Genomic DNA, 27,990 nt, shown 5'->3' with positions numbered 1-27,990 from the left:
TTACCTCAGGGAACCACTGTACAACTGGGCATAGTCAAGTAACCTCAGGAAAGCATTGTACTACTGTGCAGGAAACCTTTGTACTATTGTACATGGTCAAGTCTCCTCACGGAAACATTGTTCTACTGTGCATGGTCATGGTCCCTCAGGGAATCATTGTTCTGCTGTGTATTTTAAGGTTACCTCAGGGAACCATTGAACTACTGTGATGATCAGGTGACCTCAGGAAACCATTGTACTACTGTGCATGGCCAGGTTACCTCAGGGAACCACTGTACTACTGTGCATGGCCATGTTACCTCAGGGAACCATTGCACTACTGTGCCTGGTCAGATTACTTCAGAAACCATTGTACTACTGTGCATGGAAGGTATCCTCAGGGAACCATTGTACTAATTGCATGGTCAGGTTACCTCAGGGAACCATTTTACTACTGTGCATGGTAAGTTTATCTCAGGGAACCATTGTACTACTGTGCATGGCCAGGTTACCTCAGGAAACCATTTTACTACTGTGCATGGCCAGGTTACCTCAGGGAACCACTGTACAACTGGGCATAGTCAAGTAGCCCCAGGGAACCATTATACTAATCTGCAGGGAACCATTGTACTGTGTACGGTCAGGTTACTTAAGTGAACCATTGTACTACTGTGCATGGTAGGTAATCTCAGGGAATCATTGTACTACTGTGCATGGTCATGTTACATTATGTAACCACTATACAACTGGGCATTGTCAGGTAACCTCAGGGAACCATTGTACTATTGTGCATGTTCAAGTCTCCTCAGGGAAACGTTGTTCTACTGTGCGTGGTCATGGTACCTCAGGAAACCATTGTACTGTTGTGTATTGTGAGTTTACCTCAAGGGATCATTGTACTACTGTGCATGGTCAGGTTACCTCAAGGAACCATTGCACTACTGTGCATGGTCAGGTTTCTTCAGAGAACCATTGTACTACTGTGCATGGTAGGTAACCTCAGGGAATCATTGTACTACTCTGCATAGTCAGATTACTTCAGGGAACAATTGTACTACTGTGCATGGTAAGTAATTAGGGAATCATTGCACTACCGTGCATGCTCAGGTTACTTCAGAGAACCATTGCACTTATGTGCATGATCAGATTACTCCAGGGAACCATTGAACTACTGTACATGGTCATGTTACCTCAGGGAACCATTGTACTACTGTGCATGGTCAGGTTACCGAGGGAACCATTGTGCTTCTGTGCATAGTCAGGTTACCTCAGGGAACCATTGTGCTTCTGTGCATTGTCAGATTTCCTCAGGGAACCATTGTACTACTGTACATGGTCATGTTACCTCAGGGAACCACAGTACTATTGTACATTGTCATGTAACCTCAGGTGACTATTGTACTACTGTGTACGGTCAGGTTTCCCAAGGGAATCATTGTACTACTGTACATGGTCAGGTTACTGCAGGGAACCATTGTACTTCTGTGCATTGCAGGTTACCTCCGGGAACCATTGTACTACTGTGCATGGTAAGTTTATCTCAGGGAACCATTGTACTACTGTGCATGTTCAGGTTACCTCAGGGAACCATTGTACTACTGTGCATGGTCAGGTTACCTCAGGGAACCATTACACTTCTGTACATTGTCATGTTACCTCAGGGAACCACTGTACTACTGTGCATGGTCATGTTACCTCAGGGAACCATTGCACTACTGTGCCTGGTCAGATTACTTCAGAAACCATTGTACTACTGTGCATGGAAGGTATCCTCAGGGAACCATTGTACTAATTGCATGGTCAGGTTACCTCAGGGAACCATTGTACAACTGTGCATGGTAAGTTTATCTCAGGGAACCATTGTACTACTATGCATGGCCAGGTTACCTCAGGGAACCATTTTACTACTGTGCATGGTCAGGTTACCTCAGGGAACCATTGTACTTCTGTGTATGGCCATGTTACCTTAGGAAATCATTGTACTACTGTGCATGGTCATGTTACTACATGGAACCATTGTACTACTGTACATGGTCATGTTACCTCAGGGAACCACTGTACAACTGGGCATGGTCAGATAACATCAGGAAAGCATTGTACTACAGTGAAGGGAACCTTTGTACTATTGTGCATGGTCAAGTCTCCTCAGGGAATCATTGTTCTACTGTGCATGATCATGGTCCCTCAGGGAATCATTGTTCATCTGTGTATTTTAAGGTTACCTCAGGGAACCATTAAACTACTGTGCATGATCAGGTTACCTCTGGGAACCATTGTACTACTGTGCATTGTCAGGTTTCATCAGGGAACCATTGCACTTCTGTACATTGTCGTGTTACCTCAGGGAACCACTGTACTACTGTGCATGGTCAGGTTACCTCAGGCAACCATTGTTATACTGTGCATTGTCATGTTACCTCAGGGAACCATTGCACTACTGTGCATGGTCAGGTGTCCCCAGGGAACCATTGTACTACTGTACATGGTCAGATTACTTCAGGGAACCATTGTACTTCTGTGAGAGTTCAACGTTACTTCAGGGAACAATTGCACTACTGTGCCTGGTCAGATTACTTCAGGAACCTTTGTACTACTGTGCATGGTAGGTTTCCTCAGGGAACCATTGTACTAATGTGCATGGTCAGGTTACCTCAGGGAACCACTGTACAACTGTGCATGGTCAGGTTACCTCAGGGAACCATTGTACTCTTGTGCATGGTCAGGTTACCTCAGTGAACCACTGTACAACTGTGCATGGTCAGCTTATTCATAAAGATAGACAAGAATGAGATCTACAGATAATTTAGTAGATTGAATTTTTTTCTGAACTCATTTTTTTCGGTTTGTTTATAGGTTTATGGTGAATGGAAACATTAATATATACTTTTTAAAAAATCTTGCATCTTTTGGGGATATCATTCCAGGAAAGTGGAAGGATATCATGTTTACTTGCAGTGGTGAGGTCTAGTAAAAACAGCAAACAGAAAGTAGAAAAAAAAATGAGTTGACTTCACGATTGCGTAACGTTTTATTCTTCGTGGCAAGACCCCCTTTTTTTAATTACTGTGGATTCATTATTATTTGTTGGATACCAATTTTCGTGGATTTCGTGAGAACAGACGAACCACGAAATTATATGTCCGACGAATACCAAATTTCCTATAGTCTTGTATTCAGATTTTTCCAAAACCACGAAATTAAATATCCACGAACATATAAGTTTTCCTCAATCCACGAAAATTGGTATCCACGAAAATAAATGAATCCACAGTAAATCACAATTTCACTTCGGTACATACATGATATGAACATGAATTTTTTTTCTAAGATCAGCTGTTTTGCATGTAAGCCTATGGAGCAGTCAATAACAAGACTGCAACTTTATGTTAATTTGATTTGAATCGATTATATTTGTTGTTATTTTTTGGGTTACCTGAGGTAATCCTGTTATGAAAGAATATTTCGTAGATACTTTGCTGGTATATGCATTGATGTTGTAATTACACAATTTCTTAATTTAAAATGTAGGACTTCATATATTTGTATTGTTTATGCGATGAATAGATATATGTTACCTGAGGAAACTTGAGTTAAAAGGGTTGTATTTGTTGTTATTATTAGGTAAACTGAGGTAACCCTGTCTCTCAGGTAACCCTGTAATAAATGAATTCTTCGTAGATATTTTGCTACTGTTTACATTAATTGTAATAAACAAACTTCTTTATTTTAAATGTAGGACTTCATGAAAGTTGTATTGTTTATGTGATGCACATGTAAAAGTAACCTCAGTTAACTTCAGTTAAGTGGGTTAAATTTGTAATTATGTCTGGGGTTACCTCAGGTACCCATGTTATGAAGAATGCTTTTGAGATAGTTTGCTAGTGTAAACATTTATGTTGTAATCGGACAATTTCTTTATTTTAAATGTAGGACTTCATAGATGCGTATTGTTTATGTGACATTTCTGAAAGGCGACTTAAGTTAACTCGATATGAATGGATAATACTTGTTTCTATTTCAAGGGTTACCTGAGGTAACCCTGTCATGACAGAACATTTAGTAAATACTTTGCTAGTATATCCATTTATGGTGTAATAAACCAACTTCTTCTTTTTAAATGTAGGAATTCATTAAAGTTATATTGTTTATGTGATGTATATGTAAAGATGATTTGAATTAACTTGAGTTAAATAGGTTGTTTTTGTTGTTTTTGTATTGGTTATCTCAGGTTACCCTGCTATGAAAGAATTCTTAGTAGATACTTTGTAAGTGTATACATTTATATTGTGATTCGACAATTTTTTAATTTCAAAATGTAGGACTTCATAGATTTGTATTGTTTAAGTGATGTATATATATAAAGGTGACCTCAGTTTACTTGAGTTAGATGGGTTATCTTTGTTATTATTGTAATGGTTACCTGAGGTAACCCTGTATTGAATGAATCCTTTGTAGGCACTTTGCTAGTGCTTACATTAATTGTAATAAACACACTTCTTTATTTTAAATGTAGGACTTCATTAAAGTTATATTGTTTATGTGATGTATATGTAAAGGTGATTTGAATTAACTTAAGTTAAATAGGTTGTATTGTTGTTATTGTATTGGTTACCTCGGGTAACCCTGCTATGAAATAATTCTTAGTAGATACTTTGCTAGTGTATACCTTTGTATTGTAACTCAACATTTTTTTAATTTGAAAAGTAGGACTTCATAGATTTGTATTATTTATGTGATGTATATATATTAAAAGGTGACCTCAGTGAACTTGAGTTAGATTGGTTATCTTTGTTGTTATTGTTATGGTTACCTGAGGTAACCCTGTAATGAATGAATCCTTCGTAGACACTTTGCTAGTGTTTACATTAATTGTAATAAACAAACTTATTTATTTTAAATGTAGGACTTCATGAAAGTTGTATTGTTTATGTGATGTATATGTAAAGGTGATTTGAATTAACTTGAGTTAAATAGGTTGTATTGTTGTTATTGTATTGGTTATCTCAGGTAACCCTGCTATGAAAGAATTCTTAGTAAATACTTTGCTAGTGTATACCTTTGTATTGTAACTCCACAATTTTTTAATTTGAAATGTAGGACTTCATAGATTTGTTTTGTTTATGTGATGTATATATATTAAAAGGTGACCTCAGTGAACTTGAGTTAGATGGGTTATCTTTGTTGTTATTGTTATGGTTACCTGAGGTAACCCTGTAATGAATGAATCCTTCGTAGACACTTTGCTAGTGTTTACATTAATTGTAATAAACAAACTTCTTTATTTTAAATGTAGGACTTCATGAAAGTTGTATTGTTTATGTGATGCACATGTAAAAGTAACCTCAGTTTACTTCAGTTAAGTGGGTTATATTTGTAATTATGTCTGGGGTTACCTCAGGTACCCATGTTATGAAGAATCCTTTTGAGATAGTTTGCTTGTGTAAACAATTATATTGTAATCGGACCATTTCTTTTTTTTAAATGTAGGACTTCATAGATGGGTATTGTTTATGTGATATTTCTGAAAGGCGACTTAAGTTTACTTGATATGAATGGATAATACTTGTTTCTATTTCATGGGTTACCTGAGGTAACCTGTCATGACAGAATATTTAGTAGATACTTTGCTAGTGTATCCAATTATGGTGTAATAAATCATCTTCTTCATTTTAAATGTAGGAATTCAATAAAGTTATATTGTTTATGTGATGTATATGTAAGGGTGATCTGAATTAACTTGGGTTAAATAGGTTGTATTTGCTGATATTGTTTGGGTTACCGCAGGTTACCCTGTTATGAAAGAATTTTTAGTACATACTTTGCTAGTGTATACATTTATATTTTAATAACACAATTTCTTAATTTAGAATGTAGGACTTCATATATTTGTATTGTTTATGTGATGTATATATAAAGTTACCTCAATTGACTTGAGTTTAATGGTTGTATTTGTTTTTGTAATTGGGGTTACCTCAGGTAACCCTGTCATGAATAAATACTTCAGATCATTAATTGAACTTTTATAAAAAAAAAAGTTTATAATTTTACCAGCCATCCCCTCCCTACACGTACATACGTAATGAATGATCGGTGAATACAAATAATAAAATCATTTGGGAAGTTTGTTGACATCTTTTGTATTTGGTCACATTAAAATTTGGTATTAAGATCTATCTAAATAAGAACTATATTTTCGTGCGTATTTAATCAATAGCGCATTACCACGATTACCTCAGGGCACCGATTACCTCAGGGCATACAGCAGCGGACCTTACTGCCACCTGCAGATGAAACCGGACGTTGACGCGTGCGAGTCGAACACGCCGTGTAACACTGAGTTCAGACACACAGTAAGGAATTCATACTTTTAAAGACAATCCAATATCTATTCTTCGGATATATTGCACCAATATATTCTTTGCCATAATACTCATTAGTTACTTAAAAAGGTTTTTCAAAAATGTGACATGTTTATATACAAACATAAAAAAACGCACAACGATATCAATGATAAAACGTGCTTGGTATTTTTAAACATCCAAAACTTAATGTTTCTCGTACCTCATAGATTTTAAAACATACATTTTTGAAAACTTCATAGTATAAATTAACAAATTTATAAAGATCGTTTGTTTATGTTGTATCTAGAAACAAAAAAAAATACACGTTTTAAATTGTCTTTATTTTCATGTTGTGTACGCTTCGTTGTCATTACACCTTTTTATACTGTACGCTTCGTTGACGCAATATTGCGCTTGTCAATGAATTTTGCATGTATTAAATTATGCTTTGATATGATTTTAACCAATATGCATGTTTGAAAATAATAATTAACCACCATAACATGCAGACAACAACCCATAATGTCCGTTATATTGTCGAAAAACTCTTGGAATTGAATTTTTACATGTAAACAAATCCTCATGTATACGAAAGTATTAATTGGTAGGAAAATACAATAACTCGACAGATGCAACTATGAATTAGCATGCAGATACACACGTCCGAATATCTAATTTGATAGCATTTTTGAAAGTTTTTACCATACAGCAGTCAATGTACGGTTAGGTGTTGGGTTGGATGCCCGCTAACATGTTTTATCCCGCCTTATTCTGTATGTGCCTGTTCAAAGTCAGGAGCGTTTAATTCAGTAGTTATATATACATGTATATTTTTTTGTTCACTACTTTGTGCATAAATTGGGCCGTTAGTTTTCTCGTATGAACTGTACTACATTTGTCATTTCGGTGTGTTTTATAGCGGTGTGGGCTTTGTTCATTGTTAAAGGCCGTACGGTGACCTATAGTTGTTCATTTTTGATCCGTTTGGTCTCTTGCGAAGAGCTGTTTCAATACCACATCTTCTATTGTTATAGAAATCAATGGATTATAGGTTTAGCCTTTTGACCTCAGAGGCGGGTCTTAGGGGGGTCATAGATTACAATAGAGTCACATTAAGGCTAAAGAATATATATGTGTATGCAAGGAACATGTAACTGATAGCCATCAATAGTAATATAGTTACTTTAATGTGAAGATATAAAGATGTAGGGATTAACTGTTTTTCTTTCTTCAATTATGTTATTGTGTTTGTTTAATTCTTAAGGTATAAAGATTATGCTTAAATTCCTCGAAACATTAAGGTCTTTCTACTGTGGTGCAAAAATCTAAATGATTGGTCAGGTCATTCTGGTTATACATAAGCACCTTTAAAGTCTATACCCACCCATATGCATTTCATTCAAATTTTGATTTATTTCACAGAAGACCACAGGGACCATATTAATAATCCCCAGATACCTTTGGCGTCATTGATAAATTATGGGTTGAGCAAAGCATCAATCGCCAACCTAACCTTAGACATTTGCTGTGTTTCTTCTTTCATGTTGGTACTTAACAATATATGGACCCTTTTATTTGTGTATGACACGCGTACATAATGGCTGATTGCTGATGGCTTAACGTTTACTTGCAAATATGTCATGCATGTTCAGGATAAGCACAAAGTAGCAACACATACTACATGCAAGTCCTGGAAGGAGACCCTCCGGAATTACGTCAGAGACGTTTGGACTGCCACTGGATAAAATGATGTATATTTTATAAGAACACAAATGGTGCCTTTCAGCAGGCTATTTAAGGACCTCTCTTGAAGTTTTTGCAGGGGTTCGTACAGTGTAGTTAGCGTACTCTCTTTACACGAGACATTGGATTTTATATTCCCATTTGGGCTGGACGTGACTGTGTACTTTTACATCCCACACAACTAAATGGATGGCCAACTTCGGTCAGTTTTTACTGCCGATCGGAAAAAGACCAAAGTGATCATATATAATAGTATATTTCCCAGTCACCTTTCACCAAATTCTTTGATACATAAAAAAAAACCAGGTACAGCAAAACTTTCTATATTGTGGCCAATTTGTGTTTGGCCACAATATAGAAAGTTTTGCTGTACCTGTTAAATCAAAACATCACTTAACATTATTACGATTTATGCACATTTATGAGAACTTGCAATACCGTACATCCTCTCGATACTATTTATATTTGGCATTGCACAAGTTCATGCGTTTTATTACGTCTTTACCTAAAAGCGTAGGATATACTGGTTAACACTTTAGATACATGATTTACTTCTTAGTTGTAATTCGCTTTTCGTTTTTGTGCCTTGTACCGACATTTTCAGTTTAGCCAATTGCAACTGAACTTTTTTTTATCATGTTGTGCTGTTACACCAGTGTTCTATGTTAAGGAGAGGGTTGGAGGCTCACATGTTTAATCCCGCCTCACTTTTTTTGTCGGTCCAACGTAAGGATCCTGTAGTACATTGGTTATACAGATCTATCACTCTTTTTTTTCTTTACATAATTGATAAGTTATAAATTAATAACCGTTAGTTTTATCGTTTTAATTTTTCATATTTTTTTTTTATATCTGTGCCTTTTTTAGTCGACTGTATGGAATAGTTTTTCCTTATTGTTAAATGTTGTACATTGGACTATAACAGTTGCTTTATATACCCACTTCATTTAAACTTTGGTGGAAAGTTGTCTCACTGGCCATCACACCACATCTACAAAGCTTCATATGTAAAAAAAAAATAATAAAAAAAATAAAGCAGTTGGAATGCCATCTATGGCATTTGGCAAATTAAGTTCAAAGAGCTCCTACATGTATGTCTGCTTTCGTCTAGGCGAATTTGGCCCAAAATCAACATTTGGTAGAGCCTCAAATTGTTAAAAGTAAGTCATTATATATTTTTTGAAACTTTATTTCCTCTGGAATATATCTATTAACTGTTCATTTCATCTGGAAAAACATTGAAAGTATAAATTTTCAATAGAAACATTCCAAGCAGATGTACGCTGGTTAAATATTTCAATTTTGGCTTTGTATGACAGATATTTTAAGTTTAACTACTTTGACTAAGTTAACAGATGAACATTAACAATCAAATACAGAAAAAGGGTCACCGACACCATCTCCAAAACCTTGACAAGAAAGTGATTTGTGACGGTTTTTGTCAACGAACTGTACAGTGATTATTTCAAAACGCACAACGAGCGCGACACATTTGGTGGCACGAACAATACAGTAAGAGAAAATTTATTTTTTATGATATTGCGTTTATTCTAAGTTCTAGGGAACATTTGAAGGCACGTAGTAGTTCAATGTATAGTTATTTAGTATTGCTTAAAATATTAATACGCAAAGGTGTATGCATGAAAAGATATTCAGCATTGTTTATATCATAAACCGTATGAAATTGCACCATGTCTGTGCGTTTTGCATCTAGCAGTTTTATCAAACGTTTTATACAATATCTAAAACTTATAACAATTGTATAATTGAATAAATAAGCTAACATGCTCATTAACATATTTATATATACTCAAATAAGTTCTAGAGAGGCATTCGAAATTATTGTCATCCCAAATGTTGTCCTGATTATCGCTTCGAACGCGTCAACGTCCGGATTCTTTTGGATCGGGGTTATACGGGGTGACATTACCGAATGCAAATAATCACTTAGATTCTACAAACCATGAGCGCCACGACAGAGGTAAATATTTATATTTCTGTGTACTCTTTCATGGACTGCTGTTTGATTTGAGACGCCTTTCTTTTTGTCCATGGTTTGACTTTACTTTATCATTGACCCCATTGGTATCTTGTCCCACTTTTTATGAACCTATCGATTGCATTTATTGTTACTTATTCTCGTACTGATTATATATGAACTATTTGCCACTGCTGGATGTTTAGCAAACAAGAACCCATCAATTGAAAAAGAGATATGAACAATTCATCCTGAATTTAGGTCACAAGTGCACCTGGGCAATTTATCCAGCATCTTTCACACGTGCGCCTTGCTTAATTTAATGTATTCCGCTGGACTATCAATTGATCAATCAATCATCATTATATCTTTTTATCATACAATAATTAAATTTCCCACCCAAAATAAGGTGTTTTATTTCAGATAATGGTGATTTGTAAATGGTCCCTTTTACAAGTATAATAACCAGACAATTTCTGATAATAGTGATTTCCTATCAAAACTTAAAACATGATAACTAGTAATTATATGGCATTGGTGTTTCTGATTTGACCATACACCATGATAACCAGACATTGTCTGATAACAATCATTTATGGTTGATCTCTAAAAAGTAAAACTCATATATTCTATGAAAATGATAACACATTAAACAGACATTGTCTGATAATGATGTTTTCTGGTTGACCAATAGAACATGATACCATTTATTGTCTGATAATGGTGATTTCTGATCGATCTCGAGTATACTATAACCATATATTGTCTGATAATGGTGATTTATAATAGATTCCGAGAATATAACCATATATTGTCTGTTTACGGTGATTTCTGACTGATTTCGAGAATATGATAACCATATATTGTCTGATGATGGTGATTTCTGATTGATCTCGAGAATATGATAACCATATATTGTCTGATATTGGTGATTTATAATAGATTCCGAGAATATAACCATATATTGTCTGTTTACGGTGATTTCTGACTGATTTCGAGAATATGATAACCATATATTGTCTGATAATGGTGATTTATAATAGATTCCGAGAATATAACCATATATTGTCTGTTTACGGTGATTTCTGACTGATTTCGAGAATATGATAACCATATATTGTCTGATGATGGTGATTTCTGATTGATCTCGAGAATATAACCATATATTGTCTGTTTATGTTGATTTCTGACTGATCTCGAGAATATGATAACCATATATTGTCTGATAATGGTGATTTTTGATTGATCTCAAGAATATGATAATCATATATTGTCGGCTAATGATGATTTCTGACTGATCTCGAGAATATGCTTCGCCTCATGGTGTACTGGGGTACTTCAGGGTGTTAAAATATCCATATCTACGAATATGAACGTAGATAACTTATAATCTCTGAAGTATGTGTTATCATGAATACACACCCTTTCAAAAGGTTAAAACACACACATTGCAATAGATTTGTCCCTTCATGGTTTATTGCTTTATATCATTTTGATATAACAATAGACCAACTATTACATATGTCGAGCAAAACATGGAAATATTAAGACTATATATATTTCCTAATACATATCTTTTTTTTAATTTTTATTTCATGAATGAAACAAGATGGTGTGTATATGTCAACGAAACAGCAATTCAATTACAAAAAATTAGAAAGACATCTGATGGTCAAACTAGTTTTCTGGGATAAACAAATAACAAGACAATATGCTAGTCATCAACTCATGCCAAGTTAAAAAGATATGACTATGTTAAAGGAAATCTAACATCTACACCTTATTCTCTCTAGGACAAAAAAAAATAATAATTCATCTGATGATCTTTCTCATTAAAAACATAGTCATAGAGGACATTGTCCTAAATGCTTTATGTTGTCTCAAGTTTCTCACTGTACTATACAAATTATTAGATCTATATATATATGTTTATAAACAGATATTATTTTTAATGTACGTAATACAATTAATACAGTATTTAGCAATATCAACATTAAAGTCTTTGCGGTATGTGATTACATTTGAAAAAAAAGTATTTATACAATCCAGTATTGATCCAATCTTTAACTTTAGTCCCATTATTTCCATATGGTCCACTTTTTCATCTTTCTCATTTCTTTCTATATTTTTATGACTATATAGTTTCATTCCGACTTTATAATGCTTCATCAACAGAATAATGTCTCCAATTATAGATGATTGCCTTCTATCCAAAAAGGTTTGGTCTTCTGCAAATCTGTTGCTATGGCAGAACAATGTATGTATATTTCCCATGACGTGTATAAATAACTGTTTGATTTAGTGTTCAATTTCAACTTCAATCATCATTCCTGAAATGAAACAAAATAAATCAGAACTGATTCAATACAAGAATACAATATGCTACTGATTGATCGATTGTGTTACTTAACGTCCAGTAACAATTATTTAAAGCATGTTAATGAGGCTTTGATGGTCCATTGGTCTAAATATTAGAACTAGTAATCATGCCAAAGGTCGTGGGTTTCTCCAGACACTCCGACTTCCTCCACCAATTAGTAGTACACTAGTACAATCGTACTGAAAGTGGTGTTGCATACCAATCCACAAATCACTTTAGTAATACATGTTTAGGACGAGAACAAATTAACAAGTAGTACAATCGTAGGTTCAGTGATACAAAAGACGTCCTCCAGAATCAAACCGAAGATGCATTGGATAACGCATTGTAATAGACTACTCACGAACCCACCAAAACGTTGTCGCAATGGTTCGTACACAGAACACTGGATTAAGTTGACCAATGTTGACCGGATATAGTTACGTATTTATATATATCGTAGGCAAACGGACACCTCATTTTTACTGTCGGTTTCTATAAGACTAAATGTGACCATTGTTATATTCTTAACTCAAACTTGGTCCTATTTGTTTGACATTCTACTTTTAAAGAAAAAAAAAGTTTTCTTACTGGCAGGACTAAACAGTTGTTTCAGATCAAAGAACGTATTTCTAGAAACATGGGTTCAATCAACAGTCATAATTAAACTTTAATAAATATGTAAGTCTGCATACACTCATATTTTAAAATAGTAACAGACATTAAACATTTCAAGAAAAACATGATAAAGGCTCAGTCAATCAAACTGTTTAAAGATCATTTACCTAATATATCATTCTCAATTGATTTCACTTCCTCTGCAGAAATAGTTTTAGCCAAGATATCATTCAGCTCATCTGTATACAGTCTTCTTGGTATGTTATGGTGATCAAATCGTTTTAAAAGGTCGCTTAATATATTACATAATTCAATAAAACGTTTGTCTTCGAGTTTAAATATGCGAGAGTGTTGTAGTTCGTTCCTTGTTAGTCTTATGCGCTCAATATCATCTCCAATAGCTATGTCTGTATTTCGAATAGTTTGCCATGACCCTCCCCATGAACCACTAGGAATGTGTTTATTTAATTTCCTGTGCTCACTGTACAAGTTTGTTATATCACAATCGCTCCTTGGACGTAGATTTGCTTTGTCTTGTTTTAAGAGGTCATATAAAGCATCAGCCAGAATATTCAGCGCTATCATTCCCATCTTTGTAAAGTTGATTTCTTCTTTTGTGAACTGAGATAAAAGTTGTAAATTATGATTTAAAATAGGTAAAAAGCCATTACAAGGCGCAATAAAATTGTTTGGTGAATGTATTTTCGCTAAAAATGGTCATGTGATCGGAGGGTTAAAATCTGCAACAACAAAAAAAAAATGAAAAAAACGAAAATAATAATAAACCTAAAACCAATCAGCTTGCAGAAACAATTTTCCAACTCGAAAATATATATTTTTTTTCACAACCGAAATTTGTAAATGCTGTCCAAAATAATTACGAAACATATTATGCAAAGACACATTTCTGCAATATAATATCCAAGTACTTTTATCAAATTAAAACAACACTAGATTAGTAATATAACATACCCCTGTCAAAATGGCTGCTGCAGATGTTTCTCCATGAATATTTGAAATGTCTCTCTTATTTACTTTGACACGGACACACACCTACAATTCACAAATAAAAGAGCCTTAAGAGAGCAAGTGTTTAACCCCACCACATTATATTTTGTATGTGCCGGTAATAGTCAGGAGCCTGTGATTCAGTGGTTGTCGTTTGTTTGTGTGTTTTTCGTTCTTTTTTAAAATAAATAAGGTCGTTAGTTTTCTCCTTTGCATTGTTCAACATTGTCATTTCGGGGCCTTTTATAACTGATTATGCGGTATGGGTTTTGCTTATTGTTGAAGGCCGTACGGTGACCTATGGTTGTTAATTTCTGTGTCCTTTTAGTCTCTTGTGGAGAGTTGTCTCATTGGCGATCATACCACATCTTCTTTTTTATAAGATTGCATACACAAACATCCTTCCCTTCCCCATACAAAAGGCTGAAACTTTTAATGTCCTTGAGGCATATTTTTTCTGTTTACTTTGAGGAATGATCCTCGGAATTTATAATTTTGGGCAGCACTATTGTGTCAACATATCTATTTGTTAGGAACTTTGAAAATGATGACGCTTAATCGCTTAGCTTTCGGGGGAAAGTTAATATGCATATTCATGAAAGGAAAATATTCATATAGGATGAACTTCATGCTATATGAATATTTTCAATACCTTTTGTTAGCCCGACACATTGAGCTTGAACGTGCTAGTTCACATGCAAGGTAACAGTCCCCATGAGGATATGTTACCTTATCTTATCATATATGATCATTTATCCAAGTTGCAATTCAAAAAGTAGTATTTCTTATAAAATCTGGAAGGTCCATTTTTGCAGGGTTTTTGGATTATATTCATCATGTTCATATCACAATGACTTTGATCTTTGACGTCAAAAAATCAATAGTGATCTTTCTCTTATAAAATGTGGCCGAAAATCATGCATAAAAGTTTATATACATGTTATGGTGATATCCATCTGCAGTATTTGTAATAAAAATATCAATAATTTAAAAATGATAACTTGAAAAAGTTGTTTGTTACCTTAGAGGATGTCGCTTGGACTTGGCTGATGCTTTCTATGTTAGGATTCGATACTGGTTTAATCTCACAACTCTGGGACAGCTAAAATAATTATCAAAATGATATTTATTAGTATTTGAGGTTCACTACTTTCTATAAAAATGTGTGCTACAATCTTTTTTGTTTTGGTTCATGTTGATCAATCTTTAGTTTTCTACTCTGTGTTTTGTGTGCTGTTGTTTTCTTTTTTGCCAGGGCTTTGTCTGTTTATTTTCAACTTAAACGTATGAGTGTCCCTTTTGTCTCTCTTTCACGTGTAATTTAATAATTAGAAATCAACATTTTGAAAATGATGCAGCCTCGGTATCTATTTTTAATTAAAATGCTGAATTGAGTTAAAAACAATACAACAACCAATACTTAGTACATTATAGATGGTTATTAAGAATGTATTTGAAGTTCTGGTTTAGTTTTGTTTAGTTTATTTTTTATAAAACCATGAAGTTCATATGTTATAGAAAAGCTTATCATATACATTAACAAAATTTTAGACAAGATAACATAATAATTAAGGGAAAAAAATACATAATTCAGTAGATAAATATAATAGTTAGATAAATGAAAACATGGGAACACAAAACAAATGAAATAAACATGTCGAAAATGGTAGATAGATATAAAACACATTAGGATAATGTCATCCTCCAACATTGCATTGAGCCACTGCTTCAATTATCAAAAGCCTATGACAAAGGACAAAGTAATGTTCCAGACACTAAAGCCAAATAGAATCAAGTATTTTAACTCTGAGTACACAGCTCCAAGTCACATCACATGCATGAAGGCAATAATATGAATAATAATATGCTTTACATCTTCTTATTGAAAACAGCTTTTATGCTAACGTATGTAAGATGGTGTCAAATGATAGCAATTTCTGACTCAAACAAAGTTGTAGATAACGAAGAGGCAGAAAACACAACAGAACTACTAAAAGGAAACATGTGGAATGGCAGATAATAAGATTGATAGTTCCAGTTAAATAGTTCTTCACATTTGTTTAACTAGAAACAAGCGTTCCTACAGTATCATTATGGCATGTCTACGCGATGCTTGATATCAAATTTCAGGAAGGGTGCACAGAGGTTAACATACTATATTCACTTTCTATAAAAGTTGCTATGAAATAGATAAAATATTTCACTTACTTTTTGCAGATCTTGCCATTCACCAATGAATATATGGGTGCATTTACATGTTTCACAGTAATATTCCGTAATCTGTTCTTCACTAAAGTCATTTGTTCCTGTAACAAGCTCTTGTTGTGTATGGCCACATTCCCATTTTTTCTCAAACTTCACATTAGACATCTTAAATCTTGTGCTTATTATCTTCACAATTTCCTCTGTCACACATTCGCCAATGCATTTGAACGAACTTCCTTCACGTTCTTTACCAAATTGCCAAACCTGAATTTGGATCCAATTCGGACATTTCATTACATGTAATTTGGTTAATTTTGTCGTTTTCTGTAACTCAAAGACAGCTGAGCCTCTGAAAAGAGCAATTTGTCTTTTCTGTTCCTTAGTGACAAATTCTGCAACTGCGTATTTCCTGCACAGTGACGCAATTAAATGATTCATTAAATGAGGTGGAAGAAACCTAAATTTAAAACATAACCAGGTAGACTTAGAACATGTGATTTCTGTCACATTAAACATTTTGTACATGTCATACTCAGGTTCTGCTTTAATTATACAAGGTACATAATAGCAAGGGGTTTCATCAGCAGCATCTCCATCTGATAAGTTTGGACGTATAATTATATCAAATTTCTCCATGACGTTCAGAATATGATCCTTGTGTTTGGAAAAACTGTTATCCTTTTTGAATATATCTTCTAAAACCTCATTATATAATTTGCCTCTACTGTAGAATACATCCCATTTTTTTCTATTTTTGATACTCATGGCTCTAAATTTCTTTGCAGTTACAATACATTTAAAAGCGTCAGATAACCACTGTGTATCTAAAATAATATAAGAAGGAAGATCTTTGAAATAAACTAAAGCTCTGATCTCGTGGTGAAATTCAAGGAACAATCTTAGTTCTTCATCATTTAGTGGCTTAGGTGTATCACTAGCGATATTCTGAATTTCCTGAAGGGAAATAATAGGTAACTCCTTCTTCTTTTCTTGAAGTTTTGTTTCCAGCTGAATGAATTTTAAAGGATAATCTGTATTCCATGTTTTCATTTTTCTGGCTAAGTTAAGGATGTTTTCTCGTATTTGCTGGAATACACTAGGATCATCTTCTGTGTTGGAGATAAAGTAGTCTTGCCTTATATGTCTTAGTTCATCTTCTGACATATTCTCTGTATACTTTAATATACTTTCACTGCATGCATCATCAATCTAAAAGATAAAATTAAGTGTGTTTGCTTTCTCTTTGCAAAACAAAACATTGAAAACACTAAAAAAATATCAATTTATAATAATGATATTCAAAATTATGGGTCGTCAAAGCTGTTCCCCTTCGTACCTTATTTGGCCTTTTAATTATTTTTATTAGAACATCATTTATGAATTGTGTAGAAGTAACACTGTCTGGCATACAAAATTTCAATCATTGTTTCTATAACGAGTTATAATTGTGCTCTTTTTTCAGATATTATTTAAGAATTGAATGCTCTTTTTTGTAAATTTATTGGGGTGTAAAAGCGTTGACCGAAGTACATTTTGTATGAAGCGCGGAAGCGCTTCATACTAAAAAATGTGCGCACAATCAACGCTTTTACAACCCTATAAAGTTACAAAAAAAAACATTCAATACTTATAATTACATTTTTACCTATAGGATCATGAAAACACGCCTTTTATCCAGATTTGATTTCATTTACCTGTTCACTTTATTGTGGGACCTCGTGTCATTATGAATGAAAAGTTGCATTGTGTAATGCAATTGATTAGGGAATATCACAAGATTGCTAGTTAGCCAATCAGAATAACGTATTATAATGAAACATACATCTAATGTAATTATTGAAAGATCTAAGTTTCTGTAAACTACTAGAAAATATTGTTATCCTTTAAAAACTTTAAACCTTAAAATCTGATAAAGTTATTTTGTTTGAGTATTGTCAATATGTTGGTCTAGTATAATATAAATCAGTTCACCATGGTCCTGTACAAATAAACACTAACATCTGACAAAATTAGCAATTTTCAATACCTCTTGTACATCAGAGATCAAAGCATCTTTCCAAGTGCCAACAATAACTATCGGTGGATCAAGATCATCTGATGTTTTCTCATTGACATCAGATGTATGTCCATCCTCTTCCAGTCTACTGTAACAATGTATAGAATCCATCCACAATTGGAATAAATCTACAAAGAAATGTGTATAAGAATTCTTATCACCATTCATTAAAGTCTTATGTGGTATGATTGATAATGAGACAACAATTCACCAAAGAACAACTGACCAGAAGACTAGTCATCCTTTTCAGGTTTTAACAGATATCAAGAATTTAGAAAAGATATACAATTCACAAAATAATAGTTATTACAAGATAACAAACTGTCTGGCTAAACAAACTTTTCTCAACTTTTAAAATGATCTGTGTCAATCATTTCCATCTATCAATTGATTATTGACCTTTTTATTTAAGTATAATTTAATTTTGGATGTAACACATCTTCTGATTGGCTGACATTGTTTTGTTTATCAGTTCATAGACATAATTTTGTCATGAGACAGTGACGTCATCAACAGTTTTTCGTGATTTACTCCAGTTTAAAATGGAATTAAGAATTAAATTATAAGAAATGACTGTACTATTTTGTCTGCCTATTCGAAATAACATAAAAAAAATGTGGAGCACACTTTAAAATAACCCGCTACGTCGGTTATTCAGCGTGCACCACATTTTTTTATGTTATTTCTGCATAGACAAAGAAAATATTACAGTCATTCCTTAAATGAACAAAAGACCCCTGTCAATCAGATCTTCCAATGAGTCAATAAACAATATAAAACTGAACTCTCACTAACAGTGAATAGCAAGATTATCTAGATAGTAGAAACCTTCTGTGAACAACTGACGTTTAAATTATCCGCCTTTAAACGAAATACATACATTTTAATTTTACTATATATATATATATATATATATAAAAGTCTATAAAAAGGACCAACTTGTTTAAACTTGTGACACAAGAAGAAGGCCATTTGTTGAGCCGAAATATTTGTCAACACGATTTTATAACAACATTTTCATTTAATAACACCTTATATCAGTACCATTGTGCAAATCTTTAGACTGATATATATATATATATATATATATATATATATCATCAAAATCATTGTCAAAAATAATTATTTCAAATGTAATTAAAGTCCATTTGTTCCATCATGGTTTTCTGTCAGATTGGCTTTTAAGTGCATTTTTCCATGATGGCAAACAAGTTATGTATATATACTGTCTCTATTTGTCTGAAAATGTCTTAATTCTTTTGAGTTTGTCTTACTAATTTGGTGTGTCTGAGACACTTTTGTAGATACTCGTGATTAACCTTCATCAGGAATGCTCAAAATCAAAGATTTGAATGCCAAAGATGTATTAGACCTAAACATGTTCAGAGCTAAAAGGCACATAATAAATGGCAAATTTCATCAAAGGTGAACTTTGATTGATGAAAATTTCTTAATTTATCAAAACATTTAGGAAAGTTATAAATCATGTTTTTCATCAAGTTTAATTCAGAATTTTTGAAAATGTCTCATTTTGTCTGAACGTGTTAGAACTATGTTCCAGAATTGATGTTAGACAGATTAAGAATTTCGTCATTAACACTATAAGTCTCAAGTATCTGAACAATTTTAGAAAAATTGCTAAAATACATCAATTCAATAAAAAGAAGATTTCGAAAACATTTGATTTGCGTTATTAGCAAAGGGATTTACAAAGACATGATTGCGAAAAGTTAATTTAAAATAAGATTTCAAATATTGTAACACAATTAAGTTAGAATTTTTAATTCCCTGTCAGCCCTGAAATTCACACAAAAAAAACAGTTTCAGTTCAATGCTTTTTAACACTCAAAATTATCTAATTAATAAACAAATCATGATTTGGACGTGTAATCACACATTACAATCCAAAAATACCATACTCTGAGAAAACTTGATAAGACATTTAATGTAAGTACAAATTTGTCAATGCCATCATTTATAATTTAAGACTTATTAGTTTGAATGTCCTTTTTGACCCATGGCGCGGCTGAGGGCACCCAGGGCGCGGTACCCTTCTTTTCGTGGCTAACGAGACCACTGAAGTTAATATCTTCAGGCATGATGAAAAAAGATGTGGAAACTGATTTATTTGGGTCAATTTTCTTAAGGACCATAACTCTGCACAAATCATCAGACCAAAACAAACAAGTCCAAGGACCATAACTCTGCACAAAATCATCAGATCCGAACAAAATTCACAGTTGATCTGATCATGATAACACTGTATACATATCAATTATCAATTTAATATCTTCAAAAAGAAAAAAAGAAGCGGAAAACTGAATATTTGAGTGAATGGACAAAATCATCAGAACAGAACAAAATTTGAACTTGATCTGTAACTTGTCATGATGAAAATATATACCAAATATCAAATCAATATCTTCAAGCATGGTCAGTCGGACCGATGGAAGGACGGACGGACAGACGGACAGACAGACGGAAAGACAAACAGACATACATAATGCAAACCTTAAGTCCCTTTCGACTTCGTCAGTATGGGACTAATAACTAGGCATTTGGCAGAACCATCAATGATAACAGATCTAGAACAGGCAAAACCTACTTCAGCTAAGGTAACCATTAAACCTGGCATTCTCGTCATGTCAGTAGTCATGCCAGACGAAAACTTTAAACCATAAGTCATTTGTGTACAATATTTGGATTGTCCAACTGGTCTATAGATATAGCTACCTTATGGAAGATATAGAATCACTGACCAGTATCATATAAATATAACATATGTGCGACTGATACATTTGTTCTTTAAACAAAAGCTTAAATTAGCTCTTTAACGTTTGTATTAGGTTTTGGATTTTCAAAATTTTTTCATCAAGCATCACCATGATCACCGAGGAGACAGTCGTTGTTGAAGAAATGCATATTTGGATTTGCATTGGTAAAGTAAATCTAATTTATTGACTGATTGTTTTACATGTTTTCTTCTGTACTCATATTACTTGTAGCAAAAGTGGATATATAGTTCTTGACATCTATTTGCATCTTAAGCTAAGTAAAAACAAGAGGCTGTCACAACGACAGCAAACCAGATTTATTAACATTTATTTGTGTCCTGGCAATATCACAAGAACCATTACTGATGATTGGTGAAAGTGAAAATCGTCAATATCAAATTTGACCTCTATTTTGTCATCAGTATCAACATATTAAAATTTGAAAAGCTTAGATTGAATGGTTCGTGAGTAATTGCAACAACATGAATGGAAACACCATTTAACGATCTTTCAAGAACCATAACTCCTGAACGGGAAAAGTCAAAATCGTCATTATTGAAGTTGACCATCTTTTTTGTCATCAGTAACAACATATTAAAATTTGAAAAGCTTTGGTTGAATGGTTCATGAGAAAATGAACGGACACGACTGGAAACACCATTTTTCAATCTTTCAAGAACCATAACTCCTGAACGGTAAACGTTAAAATCATCATTATTGAACTTGACCTCCATTTAGTCATCAGTAACAACATATTAAAATTTGGGAAGCTTTGGTAGCACAGTTCATGCGTAAATACACGGACACGACTGGAAACGTCATTTTACGATCTTTCAAGAACCATAACTACTGAACGGTAAAAGTCAAAATCATCATTATTCAACTTGACCTCTATTTTGTGATCAGTAACAACATATTAGAATTTGAAAAGCTTTGGTTGAATGGTTCGTGAGAAAATGCACGGACATGACTGGAAACACCATTTTTCAATCTTTCAAGAACCATAACTCCTGAACGGTAAAAGTCAAAATTGTCATTATTGAACTTGACCTCCATTTTGTCACCAGTAACAACATATTAAAATTTAGGAAGCTTTGGAAGAACAGTTCATGCGTAAATGCACGGACACGACTGGAAACGCCATTTTTCAATCTTTCAAGAACCATAACTCCTCAACGGTAAAAGTCAAAATCGCCATTATTGAACTTGACCTTTATTTAGTTGGCAGTAACAACATATTAAAATTTTAAAAGCATTGGTTGAACGGTTCATGAGTTAATGCACGGACAACATTTGATTGCCGCCCGCCCGCCCGACCGTCCGGCCGCCCGCCGAGCATCCCCAAATCAATAACCGACATTTTTGTCACAAAAATCCGGTTAATAAAATGAAATGTTTAAGATTTTAATTCTCACTTTTCGTATCTATATATGAAATTTTACCTTGTGCTTGTTTGTCGCCAGCCTCATAGAGTTTTGTAACAACAAGATAAATTGCATTTGGGGATAAAAAGGTTTGATGTGTATGGTAAAATTCTTCATCTCCTGCAAAATCCCATAAAAATAATGTGGCATACTTCTGTTTGTCATGTAAATCTACATTAGATTTAAGCATGGTATCAATATCCTTTTTTGCCTGTTCTAATGATTGGTTTGGTTGCTGCGAGGTAACTGGAGGTTCAACTTGAGATTCAGTGATTACTGGAGGTGTCATTATTTTAGGCTGTTGATATTTCTTTGATTCATCAAAACTTGTTGCTGGTGTGTTGTCCTTAATGGTAATGTGGGATGCTACTGGTTCTTCTATTGTTCCTTTGTCCTGAAGCTTTTCCTCGTATTCTTTCAATAGTCTTGCATGAATTTCAGCTTCTTCATAGTTTCCTATCAATAGAAAATAAAATAATTGGCTTTTTTTCTTTCTTTCTGATATTGTGTCTAAGGGTGTAGCAAACAATTGGTCCATATTTATTGAAATATGCAATTTTGAGATATAATTGTAATTTATTTGTTTGATTTTTCACCTAAAAATGTGTTTTATCTTATAATTAGAACTGTTTCCACATATAATAAAAGTGCTGGAAAGCACCTGTGGAAAGTTTGGAACGGTAGATTGTAATATTTCAAATAGATGTAATTGTAAATGTGTAGATTGCGTGGTTAACTTTTATTCCTACTTAAAAAAAAAACAACTTTATACAAGAAATAATTGTAACAGGATGCTGCTACGAGGTCAAGGTCAGATGAACCATGCCAGCCAGACATGTACAGGTAACATTTCTTACATACAACAAACATAGTTGACCTATTGCTTATAAATTAAGAAAAACAGACCAAAATACAAATACTTAAATCTTAGCAATGAACCGTGAAAATGAGGTCAAGGTCAAATAAAACCTGTGCGACTGACATATAGATCATAAAATATTTCCATACACCAAATAGAGTTGACCTATTGCATATAGTATTAGAAAAATAGACCAAAACTCAAAAAACTTAACTTTGACCACTGAACCATGAAAATGAGGTCAAGGTCAGATGACAAGTGTCAGATCGACATGTACACCCTACAATCATTCCATACACCAAATATAGTAGACCTATTGCATGTAGTATTGAAAAAATAGACCAAAACTCAAAAACTTAACTATAACCACTGAACCATGAAAATGAGGTCAAGGTCAGATGACACCTGCCAGTTGGACATGTACACCTTACAGTTCTTCAGTACTAGACCTATTGCTTATAGTATCTAAGATATGGACTTGACCACCAAAACTTAACCTTGTTCACTGATCCATGAAATGAGGTCGAGGTCAAGTGAAAACTGTCTGATGGGCATGAGGACCTTTCAAGGTACGCACATACCAAATATAGTTATCATATTACTTATAATAAGGGAGAATTTAACATTACAAAAAATCTTAACTTTTTTTTCAAGTAGTCACTGAACCATGAAAATGAGGTCAAGGACATTGGACATGTGACTGACGGAAAGTTCGTAACATCAGGCATCTATATACAAAATACGAAGCATCCAGGTCTCCCACCTTCTAAAATATAGAGCTTTTAAGAAGTTAGCTAACACCACCGCCGGATCACTATCCCTATGTCGAGCTTTCTACAACAAAAGTTGCAGGCTCGACAAAAAACATGATAAAATTCATTTTGGCAACTTATTGAAAAACTCTATTCATTTAATTTAGACCCTTATTTCCCCGAAGAAAAACTTTATTTAGTGAAAGGTATAAAATAAGCAATAAACAGTCTTGGCACTCACACCACATCTTCCTTTATCTATTTACAAATAAGGTAATAATTTAAAAAAACTAGAGGCTCTAAAGAGCCTGTGTCGCTCACCTTGGTCTATGTGCATATTAAACAAAGGACACAAATGGATTCATGACAAAATTGTATTTTGGTGATGGTGATGTGTTTGAAGTTCTTACTTTACTGAACGATTTTGCTTCTTACAATTATATCTATCATGAACTTTGCCCATTAGTAACAGAGAACTATATTTGGTAAAAATTTACATAAATTTACCAAATTAATGAAAATTGTTAAAAATTGACTATAAAGGGCAATAACTCCTTAAGGGGTCAATTGACCATTTAGGTCATGTTGACTTATTTGTAGATCTTACTTTGCTGAACATTATTGCTGTTTACAGTTTATCGCTATCTATAATAATATTCAAGATAATAACCAAAAACAGCAAAATTTCTTCAAAATTACCAATTCAGTGGCAGCAACCCAACAACCGATTGACCAATTCATCTGAAAATTTCAGGGCAGATAGATCTTGACCTGATCAACATTTTTACCCCATGTCAGATTTGCTCTAAATGCTTTGGTTTTTGAGTTATAAGCCAAAAACTGCATTTTACCCCTATGTTCTATTTTTAGCCTCGGCGGCCATCTTGGTTGGTTGACCGGGTCACGCCACACATTTTCAAAACTAGATACCCCAATGATGATTGTGGCCAAGTTTGGTTTGATTTGGCCCAGTAGTTTCAGAGGAGAAGATTTTTGTAAAAGCTAATGAGAAAAGCTCACTTGGCCCTTTGGGCCAGGTGAGCTAAAAATGAAGATCCACCAAATTTCTGGAAGGATCAGCAATAGTTTTCTTTCTGTCAGGTCTGTGTCTGACAGAAAGAAATTCAGTTTAACAAACTACGTATAGGGTCAAGGTTATGGACAGATGAACTAAAAAGATTGCATACACTGAAATGTCTAGCCTGTGTCTGACAGAAAAATTGAAGTTTCACAAACTATTTATAAAGGGTCAAGGTAAGGGACAGATGAACTTAACAGATTGCATACACTGAAATGTCTAGCCTGTGTCTGACAGAAACATTGAAGTTTCACAGATTATGTATAGGGGTCAAGGTTATAAGGGACAGATACACTTAAAAGATTGCATACACTGAAATGTCTAGCCTGTGTCTGACAGAAAAATTGAAGTTTCACAAACTATGTATAAAGGGTCAAGGTTAGGGACAGAGGAACTTAAAACATTGCATACACTGAAATGTCTAGCCTGTTTCTGACAGAAAAATTGAAGTTTCACAAACTATTTATAAAGGGTCAAGGTTAGGGACAGATGAACTTAAAAGATAACATATACTGAAATGTCTAACCTGTGTAACTGATATGATTGAATTTGATGTTGAATGTCTTTAAGATTTATAACTGATTGTTGTATGTTCAGGACGAGAACAAATTAATAAGAAATTTTACCTTCTAACAGGTCACATACAGACCCAGTAAAGTGTTGTTACAAATTGAATGTACAGAGGGCTTTGAATTCTCTCTACAAGAACTATTGGAATTAACGTCACTATTCTGACTGGTCAGGCTGCAAATTTATTCATTCCACATAGCAGAACGGACACCCCTCTTTGGCACTGGTTTCAATGCCCGTCAGATGTAGACAAATTTTAGAGATGACCTTATTTCTATACCCCAGTCATCCCTAAGGTTAATGTCATAATACAGGTATAAAATAAGCTAAGCACTATAAATGATCCATGAAAATTAGGTCAAAGTCATATTAACCGGCCCATTCAGATGAACATGTACAACTTGCAATTGTTCTATACACCAAATATAGTTGACTCATTACTTAAAGTATCTAAGAATAGATCTAATCATGAAAAATTATGTGACCCAAAGAAAAGGAGGTCAAGCTCAGTTGAACCCTACCAAAAAAAAAAGATGGCCTGGTACCTTTAGTATCTGAGAAAGGGAAATAATCAGGAAACTTCAGAGCCTAAAACAACATATATATTCCGGACTGAAACCTCAGATGATTAGGCATCAGTGAACCAGATAATGACTAACCAGTCCTTTAATCTTTTGAAATCTGGAGCTTTATATAAGAGTTAATATGGCCACTGGCGCCCGGAAAACATCCTTCTGTCTTAGGAGGTACAATAAGACCTTCACCTGACATTAGACTTGCAAAGGCTTGTTGTTTTCAATTGTATCCACAGGTGTCCAAATTTAAAGTTACATTTTGTCAATACAGATATGATTGTAAAATGAAGTATGTTGGAATTGATTGATTCATTATATATAAGTTTCAAAACTTTTGTTATATTTGTTTTATCTTTAAACATACCATCTAATTTATTCCATATTCCATCATCAGACATTGCTTTGCATTTTATTTTATGAATTTCTATTCCATTTGTACTGGTAACATCTGTATTATCTTCACCAAACAATCTTTTAATCAATGAAGTCTTTCCCGCCCCTTTCTTTCCAACTACTACTAAACGTATGTCTCTCTTTTTCTCAGAGCCTGACTCAAGTAATTTAAGGTACAATTCGACAGATCTTTTGTCAGTCATTAATTTTATTTCAGTTGGGACTTCATCTACAAAGTCAAAGATATAAAGTTATTTTAATAAAGAAAATTACTATTTTACACAAATTATTATAATCAATTATTTTCTATTATGCACCTTTTTCATTGTTTTTAAATATTAAATATTTAGTTTTTAGCGAAATTAGATGATTAAACAATAATTAAGGGCCTTTTTGAACCTACAGTCAGGTGAGGATTTTTCTTAGAGGCTTCATTGTGACTTTGTCGATTATGTCCTTTTCAGAAGTAATTTACTGTAAAGTTATTTAACATGTATTTTTATGGGTCTCAGAAGTTACCACAATTTTAAAATGGTTTTCCAATTTTACAGTGAAATGCTGGGCAATTCGTGATTATCATAGTATTTGTAAAATTACTATGCCAAATATATTTCATAATTTGTTGATATAACCCTGTAGTTGTTTTCTTAAATGCACTGATGAAGTGTCATCGACATCTGTTAGAGATTCTGTTCCAACAAGTTAAAGAAGCCATCATGAATTTTCAGTGAGATAAGGCTTTTGGTTAAATATCATATAATTTGATGCAGTGTTGATTTTGTATCATTTGATATACCATATATACTTTCTTTTCCAGTGTAATAGGAATACAAGCATAAAGCATTTATATAAAGTAAAACAGTTGCAACAGTAGAGAAAGATACAACATTTGTATATGCATATTAAAATGGTTGCAAGAATAAAATGAACCAGATGCTCCACAGGGCGCAGCTTTGTCATGTAAATCTACATTAGATTTAAGCATGGTTTCAATATCCTTTTTTGCCTGTTCTAATGATTGGTTTGGTTGCTGCGAGGTTACTGGAGGTTCAACTTGAGATTCAGTGATTACTAGAGGTGTCATTATTGTATGCTGCTGATATACTGTCCCTGATTTCTTTGATTCATCAAAACTTGTTGCTGGTGTGTTGTCCCTTATAGCAATGTGGGATGTTACTGGTTCTTCTATTGTTCCTTTGTTCTGAAGTTTTTCCTTGTATTCTTTCAATAGTCTTGAATGAATTTCAGTTTCTTCATAGTTTCCTATCAATAGAAAAT

The 27,990-nt window shown here is 33.6% G+C and overlaps 1 protein-coding gene across 1 annotated transcript in view; it reads right to left on the bottom strand.

The window, feature by feature from the left end:
* Positions 1–11,437: 11,437 nt before the first annotated feature.
* The window catches only part of LOC134701108 (death-associated protein kinase 1-like), a 246,414-nt gene continuing 229,861 nt past the window's right edge, over positions 11,438–27,990 (bottom strand). Inside the window, exons 9-17 of the mRNA XM_063562243.1 lie at positions 27,643–27,975; positions 26,684–26,941; positions 22,504–22,941; positions 18,258–18,415; positions 16,235–17,440; positions 15,048–15,128; positions 13,991–14,071; positions 13,186–13,639; positions 11,438–12,371 (exon numbers count right to left, since the gene is read on the bottom strand). Coding sequence (XP_063418313.1) covers positions 12,340–12,371; positions 13,186–13,639; positions 13,991–14,071; positions 15,048–15,128; positions 16,235–17,440; positions 18,258–18,415; positions 22,504–22,941; positions 26,684–26,941; positions 27,643–27,975 — 3,041 coding nt within the window. The 3' untranslated portion in view covers positions 11,438–12,339. The remainder of the gene's footprint in view (positions 12,372–13,185; positions 13,640–13,990; positions 14,072–15,047; positions 15,129–16,234; positions 17,441–18,257; positions 18,416–22,503; positions 22,942–26,683; positions 26,942–27,642; positions 27,976–27,990) is intronic.

The sequence above is a fragment of the Mytilus trossulus genome, unplaced genomic scaffold (genome assembly GCF_036588685.1).
Source record: "Mytilus trossulus isolate FHL-02 unplaced genomic scaffold, PNRI_Mtr1.1.1.hap1 h1tg000215l__unscaffolded, whole genome shotgun sequence".
Taxonomy (NCBI): Eukaryota; Metazoa; Mollusca; class Bivalvia; order Mytilida; family Mytilidae; genus Mytilus; species Mytilus trossulus.
Note: the sequence above shows the minus strand (reverse complement) of the source record. Positions and strands in the feature narration are given on the sequence as shown.